This window comes from Cibotium barometz, chromosome 2 (genome assembly GCF_041138505.1).
Source record: "Cibotium barometz isolate CiBa-2024 chromosome 2, ASM4113850v1, whole genome shotgun sequence".
Classification (NCBI taxonomy): domain Eukaryota; kingdom Viridiplantae; phylum Streptophyta; class Polypodiopsida; order Cyatheales; family Cibotiaceae; genus Cibotium; species Cibotium barometz.
In genome coordinates, this window is record NC_141047.1 from 45,206,018 (window position 1) to 45,223,868 (window position 17,851).

Sequence of the window (17,851 nt, forward strand, 5' to 3'; positions counted from 1 at the left end):
AGGCCTCTACATGAATAGACTCAGTCCATCTTCCCACGGGCCAAGTTCAACTTGGCCAAATCATTTAATTTGCATTTATTAGGACTTCCCATGTTGAATGTGGCCAGGTTTTGGTTGCCAACTGTGGCACTTATGGCATAGTTGGAAATAGTGTTGTCTTTTGATGGGCATCCTTGCCCGTCAAATAAGGGATGAGACTTGCAAGTATTTCAGTATTTATATACAATTTATCATGGCTGATAATTTTTTTTGCAAGTTTTTAATGTCCAAAATACGCAAAAATGTTCAAAACATTGTAAGGGGACTGGCTCCACATATCTGCCCCGCCCAACTCAATGATGAATTGCATTTATTAGGACTTCCCACGTTGAATGTGGCCAAGTTTTGCTTGCCAGTTGTGGCCCTTCTGGCATAGTTGGAAAGAGTGATGCCTTTTGATGGGCACCCTTTCCCAGCAAATTCGTCAGAACTTGCAAGTATTTTACCGTTTACATATAATTTATGATGGTTGAGAAGTATTTTTGCAAGTTTTTAACGTCTGAGGTGGGGGAGATAGCGCAGTGGCGGCGGTAAGGGCTCTTGCCCTACACCGCGAGGGCTTGGGTTCTATATCAGCCCCCTCCTCCTGCATGCCATGAGGCATGGGGTCTATCCATTTGTGCACTAATATAAAAATAAAAAATCCTCCCAACAAAAAAAAACAAGTTTTTAACGTCCAAAATACCCAACAATGGGCCTGGTTGCCCCGCCCAACTCAATGATGAATCCCGCCTTTTCACAGAGTAGTCTCCACCGCCCATCTCTGGTAGGCGCCCTTTTGGGAGTGCAACCGTAGATCATCAGCACACCATTAGTTACGCTAATTGCTAGCTTCCTTGCGCAACCCGTCACCCACACGCCTTCGGCTCCCCTCTCCATCATCAAAGCTCTCTCAAGCTTCTGTAGATGGGAGATTCTTTTCAACAGCTCTCCTGTAGTAGGAGCCATTCGCCTTTTACCAGTTGTATCGAAATCAAGCTGCTCGAAAATACCATCGGTGGCTTTTACAAAAAACCTGCTTGGTTACCCCACAAGAGATGGAGCCCGAAGCAGAGTAGTAGTACTGCAACAGGAGCAACTCTAGCGTTTGCACCAATTGTAGGTTTTCTTTCAGAATCTGTTGGAGGGACCGTCTTAGGGTTTTCCCGTGCACCAAGGCGAAGAAACAACCGAAAGCATAGAATTCCGCAGTGGAGATGCTGCGATCCTGGTGGTGCAGCAGAAACTTCTGTTCCTCTGGAAGGTAATGCAGAAATGGGAAAACCCTAACCCTAGCCCTAAATTCAATTTAAACCTAAGCAAATGGCAGCATAGTGCGGTTGGAGATCTCCCTTTGTATGATTCTATATTACTTAATAGAAGTCTCTTTTCTGAAAAAAAAAAAACCCACTGCAGAGTCCAAAGCTTATGCAGACAGCTCTGCACATACAGTTTTGAAGTGGCTTGAACAAGCTGATGCTGCTTCCGCAAATCATGAAACAAGGGTTTATCAGACTGAGCAATCAGACGCTGCCATACCCCATGACAGTGTTGAAGCCCAGCAGACCCTTCCCAACAATGTAAATAATGAGGCAATTTTGCAGCTCCTTGATCAAGAAGAGCAGCTGAAGAACAAGGGGCTGCTGCAGCAGATACATGACGTTATTATGTTTGCTGGCCCGGTGCTTGGAATCTGGTTGTCTGGGCCAATCATGAGTTTGATTGATACAGCAGTGGTGGGCAATAGCAGTTCCCTGGAGCTTGCAGCTCTTGGTACGGTCTTGCTCTGATGTATGTACATACATGCTTACACAGATACATGCATACATATGAGATACATACATAGATACACAGATTAATACATCCATACATATAGTCCATCCATCCATCTATCATCGTTCTTTACTCATGTGGATTTTACACTTCCTTGTGTTTTAAGCTATCTTTGTACGCAGAGCTAGCAATTAGCTCATTGATGTTAATGTATAAGCTGCTATCAGGTCCAGGTACTGTCTTTTGTGACCAGGTGGGCTACGTGTTCATGTTCCTGTCTATTGCGACTTCAAACTTGATCGCTACATCTCTTGCAAAACAGGTGGGAATCTGGTCTTAGGCACAAGGCTCCCCGATCATGTCATGTCAAATGCTGTATCTGATTGAGAGTCATGTTCGAGAATGATGATGAAAAGCATAAAAAAGTGAAGACACGATGAGTTGTGTCACATGTGAAGAAGTTAGATGATTGAGAGATTCTTTAGATTTTAGGAAATAATAATCTTCAGCAAATTCAAATATACTCTTCCAGAAGCCAAACACAAAAAGAATCACCTTGAGTCACAAGCTTATTGACTCTTGTTAGAATTGTGCATCTCAGTGTTCTGGGGCTTTACCATTTATCTGACATTTTACTGTATTTCTCCTATTTATTTGTCTTGTGAGCAGTCGGCCAGCCCTAGAGGCAGTCGACCAGCTCACTGAGGCACTATATAAGTTTCCCTTTATTCACTTCATCATCCAATCCAGTTGCACATAGTTCAACATCCAGTTGCTGGCCATTGCCATTGTAAAGCTTTACTCCTGTTATAAAAGGTGATCTTGTCCAACTCTCTCATTCTACTTTGCACTCTCTCATATGTTTTCTGTTTATGCTTCTGCTTGTGCTTTCCCCTTCATGGTATCATACGCTTAGATCCAGGCTGCTCCAAACCCTGCAAATCTACCCACTTCTGCTATGCGTTTTGCCTCCATCACTTCTCCAGCTGCAGATCAGTCCATACAGTTGCTGTGTTTTCAGTACCTTGCTGCGTTTCTGGTCCAGTCCTCTTTTGGTTGCTGTCGGCCAGCCCTACAGCCTGTGTTTTGCTCTTCAGAGGCAGATCTTGAAGTGTTTTGGCTGCTTTATCTCCTACAGATGCTATCCGGCCAGTTTTGGTGGCTGCGTTTTCTTCTACAGGGGCAAATGGTGGAGTTGTGGTTGTGTTTTCTGCACCGGCATTAGATTTGGTGAGTTCTCTTGCATGTGGAGTTGCCAGACAAGTGGCTGTACATTTTCTTCTTCCTCCTCGAGTCCCTGTCCTTTAGGTAGGCGGTTCTCGGTGGATCTTGGACTGTTTTGCTGCTGTCTTACCTCTTTCTCTCTACGGTTTGAGAGGAGGTCGATTGTTCCTGTGTCTCGCTTCGTTGGAAAGCGCTTGAGAGAAGTGTTTGAGAGTTGAGATTTGTTCTTTGCTGCCTTGGATATGGCTCCTTCTTGTACCATAGTTGTTACGAGGCGCGCCTCTAACGGTTAGAGGTGTTTGAGGCATACGAGGCGTACGACTGCTTGATCGAGGCGTCCACCATTTTTTTTTTTTGGTTGGCTGGTTTGAGTCTTTAGACGGGGGCTTTAAGGGCCCAAGGCAGCCCCTCTCACACACACACTCTCTCTCCCCCTCATTCTCTCCCTCCCTCCCTTAAGCCTTTCTCAAGACCCAAAGTTCAAAGTTCAAAGTTCAAACACACTAGGATGATGATGTTTTTTATACCCACTTTTGGAGCTCTCTCTATACTCTACTGGTTCATTTCAGTTTGGTCATTTCATTTTACTTTGTGCCCTTGAATCTTGATGATGTATCCAAATGATGATGATGGACTATTATTGTCTCATAGGTCATTTTGGCCTTTTACAGACGTTTAATACAGCTTTCTTTCTTTCTTTCTTTCACACACACACATACTCTCTCCCTCTCATACACACTCTCTCTCTCCCTCCCTCAAGGCTCATACATACACACTCTAGTCTCTCTCTCTCTCTCTCTCTCTCTCTCAACTTTCACCATATATATTATACCTATCTATCACTCTATACATACATACATACATACATATGTATGTATGTATACGTATGTATATATACGTATGTATATATACGTACATACATGTTGGATAGGTGTCACGCTAGTGGCACACTCTTTAGTCTCTAGGCATTTTTTGGGATTTATAGCATTCATTTTCATTTTTTTCTATTTACACACATTTTTGGGTGGAGGAACTTTCCTATATATATATGAGGCATTGTAGTTCATTTCTAAAAAAGTTGGCTAGTGGTTCATTGATGAGTTCTTGAGTACATTGTCTCTTCTCTCATCTCTTCTTTCTCACATGGTATCAGAGCAAGGTGGTGGCGCACATAGAGCCTCCTTATCCTTCTTCCTCTCTACCTCTAGTCCTCTTCAACAACCCCGCTTTCAATTGCGTTTTTTCATTCTTTGATTTTCTGCTAAACGAATGCGTTTTTGAGGAATGTGTCCGCTTGACCTATTGGAATCATCGTGGTCTACAACTTTGCAAAAGAAAGTTTTCGCAAATTCCTCACCGTTTTTGAGTTATTCTTCGCAGACTGCCTGCATGCAGAATTTCTGCTTGCGTTTTTTGCAGAAGCCCTTACTCATCATTCTTGCACTCATTCAATGATGCAAGAGGCTTCAACCCAGCCTCTTACCATCCTCTACAAGTGTGTTTTTAAAGCACTTCAATCCAAGTCCTACAACTCTACTTGCGGTGAAAACATTGCTAACTAGTTTTCCCTACATGCGGTAGCGTTTTTTTGGAGGCTTCTTGTGGAGAGATTTCTTGGCTGCGTTTTCATCATTAACTTTAGTCCTCTTTATGGTGTTTTGAGGTACATATTCATCCTCTTTTCTACACCTTTCTACCGGCTGAAAATTCCACTTTGCTACACACTTTGTGTTTGCGTTTTTGTGGACAATCAACTCCTCCATACTCCTTCTACCTAAGGCTACATTCTCAGTCCTCTTTTGGTGGTTTCTACGGAGTCTATTGGTTCATATATCGGCTGCGTTTTGTGGCTGCGTTTTTTCGCTCTATCTTTGTACATATTTTGGAGATACTTCCTTGGTGGACAGCCTATCTATTGGCTGCGTTTTTGGAGGTACGACACTTCTTCCCTTGTGTTTTCCCACCCTCCACTCCCTATGGGATCTCGGAAGTCCTCTACTGCAAAAGACAAAGGCAAACTTGAAGATACTATGGATCCTACATTTCCTACGACGGTTGGACCGGCAACTACTACAACGGAAGTTGGTGCAATTCCTTCTTCGATAGGTGCTTCTACTTTCTCTTTTCCGTCGTATCCATTACTTACCTTCTACGGATCCTTTCACTCTTTCTTCTTTGTCCTTTATGCCTTCCTATATCCACATACTTCTATGCCCTCTATGGTATATCCCCCTACATCATCTATAATCACTTCTCATAATATGGTGCCTTCTCAATATCAAACCTATATGGATGCACGGGCCAAAGCTTTACTTGTGCATGGCATGTCTATATCGGTTGTGTCTCAATTTCTCTCTACAAGGAGTACGGCTCAACAATTATGGCACGCTATACAAATGCAATATGGAAGACTTTCAACGGTTAAGATAGCTAAGTTGGAAGAAGATTTGGATAAGCTTTCTATCTCCGAATCCGATAACATAGGGGAGAAGCTTGGAGAATTCAATCGAATCAAGCGGGAACTTGAAGAGTTTGGTACATTGGTAAGCAATCCGGTCCACAAGCTACTTGGTGAATTGCCTTCTTCTTTTGAATCGTTCAAAGATAACATCTTTCTTTGAGTTTCTTTCCCTTCCTTTGAAGAGACTATGGGTCTTCTTCATGATAAGTGCCTTACTCGCAAGCAAAACAAAAAGGACTCGGCTTTTGTAAGCCAAGGCAAGAGCAAAGGCAAAGGCAAGGGGAATGATCAACGCAAAGGCTCTAATTCCAATGCTAAAGATTCTTCAACCAAAGGCGACAAGGACAAATCAAAGGATTCTTCCAAGGAGTGCACTTTCTGTGGTCGTAGTGGCCATACGGAGGATCGTTGTTTTGCTAAAAAGGCGGCATTCAAGAAGGTAAAAGCTGAACTTGAATCCAAATCTAAGGGTTCTTCTACATCAACATCTTCTCTCGACAAAAACAAAGACAAGACGAAAGACGGTAACGCCAAGATTGCATATGTTGCTATGTCTTCTACTTCTTCATGTGACACATCACTTGTGGTAATCAAAGATCTTGATACGCATACTGCGGATGAGTGGATTGCCGACAGTGGTGCTACCTTTCACATGACGAATAGTTTTTCCTTATTGGAAAACTATAAGTCTATCTCTTCGTCAGTACACATTGGTGATGCTTCGTCTCTCCCTGTGATTGGTATTGGTGATGTTTCTTTTGGAGATGCTATCTTACATGATGTTTTGTATGTGCCTAAGATGTCTGCCAACTTATTTTCTATCTCTAAGGCTACTTCTAAAGGTCTTGGGGTTTACTTTGATGATGAAGTGATTGAAATCATTGATAGACAGTCACTTTCTTGTGTGGCACATGGTTATCAAAATGCTGGGCTTTAACATATAAGCTCTTTTACAACACAGTCGCCACCACATGAGTCTCATCTTCATCAATTATTTGCTTCTCCTAAAGCACTTGTTTCTAATGAAGATAGTGATCTATGGCATTTCCGCTTTGGCCATGTTCCTCTTGCTACTTTGCAACATCTTGTCTCACATGACATGGTTACAGGTCTACCAAAGCTTCGGAAACCTCGCCATCATATTTGTTCTTCTTGTGCTCAAGGAAAGCAACATCAGGCTTCTTTTCCCGAGGAGGCTACTCATAGGGCCACACCCATACTTGAGCTTATTCATGCTGATCTTGCAGGACCTATGGAAGTACAATCGCTTGGTGGATCCAAGTATTATATGCTTCTTGTGGATGACTTCTCTCGCAAATCATGGGTTTATTTCTTACCTAAGAAGTCTGATGCTCTTTCTCATTTTAAGGTTTGGCTTGCCCAAATGGAGAATCAAGAAAGTCAAAAGGTATCTTTTCTCAGGATTGACAATGGAGGTGAGTTTATGGCATTTGAGGATTTTCTAGCTTCAAAAGACATACAACGACAAACCACCATACCCTACACTCCTCAGCAGAATGGTGTGGTTGAAAGAAAGAATAGAACGGTGAAGGAAATGGCCCGCTTCCTCTTACATCATGCGAAGCTACCTTCCTCCTTTTGGGGTGAGGCTATAGCTACTTCAGCTTATCTTCTCAATCGCTCTCTTACGAAAGCAGTGGACGGCATGACTCCAGAGGAGGCTTTCACAGGCCACAAGCCTACTGTTTCTCATTTTCATGTCTTTGGTTGTGTTGCTCATGTGCATGTGCCTTCTTCTAAGAGGAGGACTCTTGATGCTAAGTCCAAACCTATGATATTCACAGGATATGCTTAGCTCTCCAAAGGGTTCCGTTTTTGGGATCCTTCTCGTGAGGATATTGTTCTTTCACGTGATGCCATCTTTGATGAACATGTTTTTGGTTTTGATGAGTTACCACCTTCTACATCTCTCTCAGATCCATTTCCATCTCTTGAGCTTGGGCCTCTCTCATTCCCTACAGTCTCATCCTCATCTACACCATCAGTTCCCTACACGGACTTCTGGTCCTCCAAAATGGGTTCGCTCTCTACTTCAGGATTCAGGTATATCACTTTCAGATGCTCAACAATCTACTACACGTGACGTGTCTTACGTACACGCCCTTCAGTAAATATTGCCTTGATGTCTCATATTGGTGATGTGTTTGAGCGTGAAACGGTTAAGGAAGCTCTTTCCTTACCACATTGGTGTGAAGCAATGCAAGCAGAGATTTCTTCTATTGAATCTAATAACACATGGCAGTTAGTTCCTGACCTTCACATAAAAAGGTCATTGGTGTTAAGTGGATTTTCAAAGTCAAGTTTCATTCTGATGGTACTCTTGATAAGTACAAGGCACGCCTTGTTGCTAAAGGTTATGCTCAAAAAGAAGGTGAAGACTTTGATGAAACTTTTGCTCCTACTGCCAGATATTCTACTATTCGTGTTGTTTTTGCTCTTGCTTCTCACTATGCCTGGTCTATATATCAAATGGATGTTAAATCTGCCTTCTTGAATGGAGATTTAGAGGAGGAAGTTTATGTGGAACAACCTGAAGGTTTTATTGCACAGAGTCATGAACATGATGTGTATTTATTATAGAAAGCTCTTTATGGTCTTAAGCAAGCTCCTCGAGCTTGGTATCAGAAGATTGACAGTTTTCTCCTTTCTCTACATTTTGAGAGGACTCATGCAGATCCTAATCTTTATGTGCTTATTGTGGATGATGATATATGCATTCTTGTGCTTTATGTGGATGATTTGACACTCACTGGCTCTAATTTGGATCTACTCAAATGGGTTCAAACTCAACTCACAACATCATTTGCCATGACTGATCTTGGACTACTCCACTATTTTCTTGGTTTAGAAGTGTGGCAATTTGCTTCTGGCATCTTTCTTTGTCAAAAGAAGTATACTTTAAGGTTGCTTGAGAAATATGGCATGCATGATTATGCATCACTCACTTGTCCCATGGATCCTAATTCCAAATTATCCAAAGATGATGATTCTCTTGAGGTTGATTCTACAGAGTATCGCCAACTTATTGGTTCTCTACTTTATTTAGTTAACACTCGGCCAGATCTCTCCTATGCTATGAGTATTCTCAGCCAATTCTCTTCACAGCCTCGTCGATCTCATTGGCAGGCAGCTTTGAGGGTTCTTCGATATCTTCATGGAACTCTTGAGTATGGCATTTCTTATGTAGGTGGAGATACACTTATTGGTTACTCAGATTCTGATTGGGCAGGCGTTCCATGTCAGGCTATTGTTTTATGCTTGGTAAAGGACTTGTTTCTTGGAAATGTCAAAAGCAGCGAATTACTTCTTCTTCATCGACCGAAGCAGAGTACAAGTCATATCTTGATGCCACTTCTGAAGCACTTTGGCTTCAGCAAATTCTGAATCACCTTGGATGTTCATCTACTCCGACACTCATCTACTCAGATTCACAGAGTGCTATTGCTTTAGCCAAAAATCCAATTATTCGAGGATGATCCAAACACATTGATGTTCATTTTCATTTTGTTCGTGATTGGATTTCTGGTCGCATTCAGCTTGAGTATTGTCCTACCAAAGATAATGTTGCTGATTTGTTTACTAAGCCTCTTCCTCGATCTATCTTGGATTATCTTCTTCAGCGCGTTGGCATTGGTCCTCCCATTTGGACCTGAAGAGGAGGTGTTGGATAGGTGTCATCTCCAGATGGTGTCACGCTAGTGGCACACTCTTTAGCCTCTAGGCATTTTTTGGGATTTATAGCATTCATTTCCATTTTTTCCTATTTACACACATTTTTGGGTGGAGGAAAGGGTGGAGGAACTTTCCTATATATATATACGAGGCATTGTAGTTCATTTCTAAAAAAGTTGGCTAGTGGTTCATTGATGAGTTCTTGAGTACATTGTCTCTTCTCTCATCTCTTCTTTCTCACAATACATACATACATACATACATACATACATACATACATACATATATATATATATATATATATATATATATATATATATATATATATATATATATATATATATATATATATATAAATATAACAGACGCCTCTAACACGCCTCTTAACGTCTCTAAAAAATACGAGTCTTTCGAGGCGCGTATCGTATCCGCCTCGTACCAAACGCCTCTGACGCCTCTAACAACCTTGCCCTGTACGAACAGTGATGATAAGTTAAAAGGACCCAACTACGCTCATTGGAAGCTTCAGATGTGGGTCTGGTTCATCCACAAGGGTTTGTGGGACATTGTTTAGGGCACTGAAAGGAAGCCCGAGCGTCCTCCAAACTCTAGGAGGTGGACTCAGGATCAAGAGGATGAATTTGCTGTGGAATTACAAGACTGGGAGAATCGGGACTTGAAGGCGCATTCTGTGCTTGTGCGGACCATCATCGAGGAGGTCTCACCGGCAATGCAAACTCTTTCCAGTGCTCATCAGGTATGGTCAAAGTTGGAGGATCTCTTTGCACAAGATTCATCGATGAGGACAATTACCTTGCAGGGGTAGCTCTACGGTTTGTTATTTCTTGAAGGCAATTCCATGCAGTCTTTTCTCATGAAGACTAAGGTTATCCATGATCAGTTATTGGCTATGGGTGCTGCTTTGTCTTCTTCTCAGTTGGCTGCTCTTATCCTCACCAAGCTTCCTGCGGACTATGATGTTATTTCTCGATCTTTGCGGTGCTAGGCCACATCCACTCAGCTGGATTTTGATGATCTTAGCTCCCTACTTTTGGAGTCGTCGTCCGTTCTCATCTCATAGGGTAAGTTGATGTAACGCGCGGAAGCTCTGGGTAGTCTCCTTTCAGCCCTAAACACTCTTGAAAACCTTCTGATGCAGAAAAGCACCATCTGATGCAAAAACGCAGGTAGAGAGAGAGTAGAGAGAGAGAGTGAGAAGTGCTGGAAATTCAGTATATACTATGGTACAAAAAGGTACAGATCTTTGCAGCCCTTGGTTGCCCTCTTGAAAAGATGATAACACACCCAAAACTGCCCTAGACTAGGACTCCTAATGACTCACACCCCTAGTGGGTGGAATGAATAAGACATTGAGCACTTGGTGCCTTTTATAGGGTTCTTGGACAATGTGGGAGCTGGCCGACTGCTGGTCGGCCAGTTCTAAAAGCATTTAATGCTTTTCCTTTTAACGCAGCCGACTGGTCTTCTTGTTCATGATGCGCAGCCTGCTGCCCTTGTCCCCTGGTTCAGCCGACACCTCCTACAGCCAGCCGACTCACTTCTGCAGCCAGCTGACTGCACTGATCTGGATCAAGGTTTGCTCCAAGTCCTGCTCCATGTCCATCTTCTACTGGTTCATGTTCTTTATCTGCTTGCCCCTTCTGGATTTAGTCTTGAGAAGGTCCATGGCATTGCTGATGCACATGACATCCCCCTCTGCTAAACTTGATGACGGGAATCCAACCTGCTCTTGGATGACTGTCATCATCCCAATCCTGTTCCGAAGTCCCTCTGTCATCATCCATCCCTGGCAAACCTTTTTTCTCTGAAAATCCGATCTGTTCTCCAAACCACTCTGTCTCTGATGAAGATCTATGCATCTGGTCTTCCTCTAGTCCACAATCCATTCCTGCCCTGGCTCTGAACACCGTCTTGGTCTTCTTTCCTGGAACTGAGTCTGGCACTCTCACATCACCCTTGGAGGATCAACCTCCCTTGGGACCGTTCTCTTAGAACCTATCTGGCTCACGGAACTGCCATCCCCATCTGGCACTGTGGAACACCACCAACAAACCTCCTGGGAGTTCTTCCCGATCTGTGTTCCCGCCTTGGGCTTCGAATCCGTGTACTTTCCTGTACCTTGGACCTGTACACCATCATCTGGGACTGAATCAGTGTTTAGTTTTGCTGAGCCTGATGCTCTGATACCAATGTAACGTGCGGAAGCTCTGGGTAGTCTTCTTTCAGCCCTAAACACTCTTGGAAACCTTCTGATGCAAAGCGCACCATCTGATGCAAAAACGCAGGTAGAGAGAGAGTAGAGAGAGAGAGTGAGAAGTGCTGGAATTTCAGTATATACTATGGTACAAAAAGGTACATGTCTTTGCAGCCATGGGCTGCCTTCATAAAAAGGTGATAACACACCTAAAATCTACCCTAGACTAGGATCCTACTGACTCAATCCCTTAGTGGGAGAGAATGCCTAAGACATTGAGCAAGGGGGCTATTTATAGCCCCTTGGAGTACATGGGGAACTGGCCGACTGTTGGTCGGCCAGTTCATACTTCATTAAACTCTTTTAACGCAGCCCGACTGGAGGTGCCTTTTGTCCTTGATGCGCCTGCTGCTGCCACACCTTCCTGGCATTGCTGACGTCAGCCGACATGCTTTCTGGTACAGCCGACAGCTCCTATACTCAGCCGACTGCACCCTGGTTCTTCTCCACATCCAAACTGGCCACTTCTGTATCTTGTGCTCCAATCCCTGGCTCTATCTGGTTCTGCTCTTTTTATCTGGCTGCCTCTTCTGGATCTAGCCCTGAGAATGTCCATGGCATCTGTGATGCACATGACATCCCCCTCTGCTAAACTTGATGACGGGAATCCAACCTACTCTTGGATGACTGTCATCATCCCAATCTTGTTCCGAAGTCCCTCTGTCATCATCCATCCCTGGCAAACCTTTTTTCTCTGAAAATCCGATCTGTTCTCCAAACCACTCTGTCTCTGATGAAGATCTATGCATCTGGTCTTCCTCTAGTCCACAATCCATTTCCTGCCCTGACTCTGAACACCGTCTTGGTCTTCTTTCCTGGAACTGAGTCTGGCACTCTCACATCACCCTTGGAGGATAAAACCTCCCTTGGGACCGTTACCTGAGAACCTATCTGGCTCACGGAACTGCCATCCCCATCTGGCACTGTGGAACACCACCAACAAACCTCGTGGGAGTTCTTCCCGATCTGTGTTCCCGCCTTGGGCTTCGAATCCGTGTACTTTCCTGTACCTTGGACCTGTACACCATCATCTGGGACTGAATCAGTGTTTAGCCTTGCTGAGCCTGATGCTCTGATACCAATGTAACGCACGGAAGCTCTAGGTAGTCTCCTTTCAGCCCTAAACACTCTTGAAAACCTTCTGATGCAAAAAAGCACCATCTGATGCAAAAACGCAGGTAGAGAGAGAGTAGAGAGAGAGAGAGTGAGAAGTGCTGGAAATTCAGTATATACTATGGTACAAAAAGGTACAGATCTTTGCAGCCCTTGGCTGCCCTCTTGAAAAGGTGATAACACACCCAAAACTGCCCTAGACTAGGACTCCTAATGACTCACACCCCTAGTGGGTGGAATGAATAAGACATTGAGCACTTGGTGCCTTTTATAGGGTTCTTGGACAATGTGGGAGCTGGCCGACTGCTGGTCGGCCAGTTCTAAAAGCATTTAATGCTTTTCCTTTTAACGCAGCCGACTGGTCTTCTTGTTCATGATGCGCAGCCTGCTGCCCTTGTCCCCTGGTTCAGCCGACACCTCCTACAGCCAGCCGACTCACTTCTGCAGCCAGCCGACTGCACTGATCTGGATCAAGGTTTGCTCCAAGTCCTGCTCCATGTCCATCTTCTACTGGTTCATGTTCTTTATCTGCTTGCCCCTTCTGGATTTAGTCTTGAGAAGGTCCATGGCATTGTTGATGCACATGACAGTTGAAGGTGTCAATCAACAGTTCTGACCAAGCACTTTTCTCAGTTTCAAAAGAAAGGTTGGAGTCGCTGTTTCTCTTGCGGGAAGAGAGGACATCTGACCAAGGATTGTTTGTCCAAGAAGAAGGACAAGACCAAGGGCAAGGCTTCTTCTCAGAGAAAATGCAAAGACACGACACAGGATAGTGATACAGATTCTAGTATCACTTCTAGGGCTCCCAGGGCGCTTCCGGCTCAGGAGACCCCAGATGGTGTGCTTCTCTAGTACACATGCAGTTTTCTCCCCATGTGCTTCCAGCCAGAAGAGGCTTGTGGGCGGGAGAGGGGGTTGATTACAGCTCCACTTACTGGTGCATGGGGACCGTGATTCGGAGTTCCAACCATTAGACATCTGGCAGGGCATGGTTATCTTTGGTACAACATAGATTATGAACTGGATCTGTTCCAAGTTCATTGTTTGAGGCTTTTGGGACGTGATGTGTTCCGTCCACTGTTGGGGATTATGAGTGTGTCCAAAAGTTCATCTATTTTTGGAGTTCACTGCACACTTGTGTGGGAATTCGTGGCCAAGCAAAGTTCCTTGCTATTTGTAGTGGCATCTTGTTTTGAGGAAACAGGTTGGTGGGTGCTCTGTCCAAGGTGATTCCAGTATTCGTGGTGCTGGAGGGCCCATGGTTGCATCTTCATCGACTTATCTTCTTCCGACTCTTGCACACTATGAGATGTAGAGGGGGTGTTAGAATTGTGCATCTCATTGTTCTGGGGCTTTACCATTTATTTGACATTTTATTGTATTTCTCCTATTTATTTGTCCTGTGAGCAGTCGGCCAGCCCTAGAGGCAATCGGTCAACTCACTGAGGCACTATATAAGGAGTCCCCTTTATTCACTTCATCATCCAATCCACTTGCACATAGTTCAACGTCCAGTTTTGCTGGTCATTGCCATTGTAAAGCTTTACTGCTGTTATAAAAGGTGATCTTGTCCAACTCTCTCATTCTACTTTGCACTCTCTCATATGTTTACTGCAAGGGCGGTAATAGCTGTGATGAATTAGTGTAACTGTTTTGTACCTGGACACTTATCCACCAGGGTTAGGGGGACTACAGGATTAGAGATTAGTAGGGAGATACTTGGCTAGGGTTCCTAGATTTATAAAACAGGATGAATGGCTGTTCATAGCAAGTTAGCTATTTATGGCACAATTATCTCTATATAAGTGAGATCTTGGGTTATTGTGAGACACAGCTATGCAGATGCACCATTGAAGCTCTAGCTTGGACCAAGAGAGCAAACATGCTCATGCCGTGCACATGGCGAGTACGTAGGTTGTGAGATGTGCCACGCAAGGAGCTCCTGCCTTGCACAAATCAGCCCCTACCAGCTCCTCCCGCACTTCCCAGGTTCTGTGCCCGCTTTCTCTCAGGTTGGTTGTGCTGACTTGTGTTTTTTTCTTCGATTTTATAGAAAACACAAATTTTGAAATTTTGGGGGTTTTCATGCTAGGGTGCCAATCTAGCCCTGTCTTTGTCAAGATGCCTCGCACTAAGGATACCATGTGGGCCCATGTCACTCCTTTATCTAAATATGGTGGTTTAGGCACACAAAAATGGAAATGCAATTTTTGTGGAGTTTACTCAGGAGGGTCCATAATTCGCGTTAAGGCCCATTTCACAGGTTTAACCGGGGAAGGCATTGGTGCATGCAAACTTGTGCCTGCAAGCATCAAAGCCGAGCTACAAGAATGGAAAAGACAACAACTGGCAGGATGCAGTTGTGGGCCTGTGCCTGAGGATATTGGGGCTAGTGAGGATACAAGTGATGCATCAAAGAGAACACGGTTGGGTTGAGAGGAAGATGCACAGAGCCAAGCAGGATTCGGGGGTGCTGGTGCCCGCAGCACCTAGAGCCTCTCTAAAGAGAGCAAGCATGCAAAAGCAAGCAATTAGAGATGCAACTAGGGAACTCACTAGGCTTTTTATCCAATGTGCTTTGTCTTTTCACATTGTGCGCACACCATGACGGAAAAAGGCCATGAGCAAGCAAAGGCAAGGGCACATTTACAATGAGGGTGCTTACTTTGACTAAGGAGGCTACAAGAAACATGGATCAAAGACATCTTTCAAAGGATCTTTTTAGAGAAAGGAGTTTCCTAAGAAGTCTTATAACTTCTGCGGGAAAGCTAACCATGAAGAGAAGGATTGTTTTTTCAAGGGAAAGGCTCAAAAAGCCTTGCAGAGGAAGTAGATTCAAGGAAAAGGCTCAAAAAGCCTTGCAAAGGAAGTAGATTCAAGTGGAGATGAAGCTAAGGAAGAAACAAGAGCCTCACATGAGGCCAACTTTCTTCAAGATAGCTGGGCTTGCTAAAAGAGAACTTACCCTTTCCACAGTCATCACAGTCATCCCCATATCCTAAACTAGTTGTAAACATAACTGGGATCTAGCATCTAGCATCATAAATGGCATTGTAAACCTAATTGGAGTAAGACCTACGGCCACTAGCATGGTCATCATATCCATCATTGTAAACAGCAACTAGGACTAGCATTGTAGTCATGGATATTTTGTTGGGGGGGGGGTGTTGGATTAATACTCCAAAATATCCTTTATGACATTAGGGAACAAGGGACTAAGGTTCATTATGATTTTATCCATGTAAAAGCACCAGTAGTTGAGTTAAAAGTTAGAGCCCATGAGTTATAGAGAGGTGGAGAGATTCTAGGCTTAATGGAGGAGGTTTAGGAGATAATGTAGGAGTTGCCCTCTAGATTCATACCCATGAGTTTCTTCAGAGAATCAATGTACCTATGATGCCTATTTAAGAGGCAAAGCAGCTAATACAATGTGTGCATGATTATACTAATCACACCTATGCTTATACTAATCAATGTCTTAATCCTTCTAGCTTAAGTGTTCCATTATGCTTCACTATGGTGCTTCTTGATCATTATGAACCACCTTAACTACTTCAAGGTCTATTAGGTCAGCGTCAAGTCAGTCCTCTTGAGTCTTAATCCACTTTGGAGAATTCAGCAAGTGATCATCATGTAGGTGCATGTAGATGTCAGCCATAGGAGCAGAGTGCATTAAAGCATTTAGTTGCACTCATATAGCAGGGCCCAGGGGGCCAGCCCTAATGCCAGCCCCAAGGAGGGGGCAGCCTCGCAAGGAGCGAACGCCCTATGCCCAGTCCGCAGCCCTTATGGGCATGGACAGCAGTCGGCCAAGGCTCAGCCTACAGTCGGCGAGGTGCCTATAGTCGGCCCAAGTGCCTATAGTCGGCCCAAGTGCCTATAGTCGGCTAGTCCACAGACTAGTCCACGTAGCAAAATCAGCAATTAGTGCTGATAAAAACAAGTCGTTGCAGATGATTGCAAGCCGACAGCCCCTTTTGATAGCGGACCAGCACCCTGAGTCCATATAAGAAGGCAAGTCATCATCAGTCCCAGAAATCATCAAAATCAAATCAGAGTTATCAAGCAAAATAGTTAAGCATATGTGCTTAGGTCTCAGCCTTTGCATACTTACAACCAATCTTGTGCTTTCAGCCCAAGGCAAATGAAGCTCAGCCTCTTCAAGAGATCTTAGCACACCAAGCCTTAATCTCAGGCCGGTGTATCCTCTTCGAAGATAGCTTCATAGTCGCCTACAGCTTATGCACAGTTCTGCCGAGCATTTGGTCACTTTGTCCTTGCGTTTGGCAGTCAATCAGTTAGTTTGTTCGCTGAGTCTTGCTGACACAGTTTAGCTCGTATTCAGTTGTCCAGAAGAAGAAATAAAGCAAATACTCCTATTTGAAGAAGGGGAGGGGGGGGGGGGGGGGGGGGCTTTCGGGGGGTAATTTGGGACCCCATCTGGTGTCGTCTTGACTACATCTTTCAGATTCATTGTATGCTGTTTAAAGGATTGCTAAAGGCTCTCTAAACTTTAGACGTGGGTTTTTTCTTAGAAACAATAGGCCACAGCTCACTCCAAGGTTACTAAAACTGTGATTTCAATGTTTCACTATGTAGAGGGCTCCTATATAGTGCTGGCCCTGAACAGGCGTTAGGAAGTGGCACAAACATCCTCTAAACACTTCATGAGCTGGGGTTTAGCTGATCTCAGTATCAGAACTTAACATTATCATTAAAGGTCTAATAACTGTACTTTCACAAAGAAATATTAACCGTGAGGACCAAAATTTCAATATTTTTATGGCTATGTTTAACCCTCACTCTTCACATACTGTAATGCAGGATAAAAGTGAAGTGGCACACCATTTGTCTAGACTTCTCTTTGTGGCTCTGGCATGTGGTATTTGCATGCTCATACTGACGGGAGCTTTTTCCCCAACACTTTTGAAAGGTCGTGTGATGGATTTTTATTTAAAGTAAACCTACATTGTATAGGTCTTGAATATGTATCTACTTGTAGAATTGAATGTTTGCTGATGTGTTCTTTTGGGTTGCTTGTGCACAGCGTTTGTTGGACCGCAGAATGCCAATCTAGTTCCTGCTGCTTGTTCATATGTGCAGGTATGAAACCTGAAAAAAATGGAGGATACTAGACTTTTGAACTTCTGTAGGCACGCTTTCAGACCTTCATGGTTGGATAACATCAATATAACTTTGAATTTCCATTAAGCAAAAAGGCATAGTTTTTATTGCCAGCCTCCCTAACTAGGCCTTTATCCTTAGCCCATGGTCTGGTCCCTTGGGCTTCCAAT

The 17,851-nt window shown here is 43.9% G+C and overlaps 1 protein-coding gene across 1 annotated transcript in view; it reads left to right on the forward strand.

The window, feature by feature from the left end:
• Window positions 1-756: 756 nt before the first annotated feature.
• The window catches only part of LOC147641134 (protein DETOXIFICATION 46, chloroplastic-like), a 72,881-nt gene continuing 55,786 nt past the window's right edge, over window positions 757-17,851 (forward strand). Inside the window, exons 1-5 of the mRNA XM_086818512.1 lie at window positions 757-1,282; window positions 1,435-1,791; window positions 2,019-2,113; window positions 17,382-17,490; window positions 17,605-17,660. Coding sequence (XP_086674638.1) covers window positions 946-1,282; window positions 1,435-1,791; window positions 2,019-2,113; window positions 17,382-17,490; window positions 17,605-17,660 — 954 coding nt within the window. The 5' untranslated portion in view covers window positions 757-945. The remainder of the gene's footprint in view (window positions 1,283-1,434; window positions 1,792-2,018; window positions 2,114-17,381; window positions 17,491-17,604; window positions 17,661-17,851) is intronic.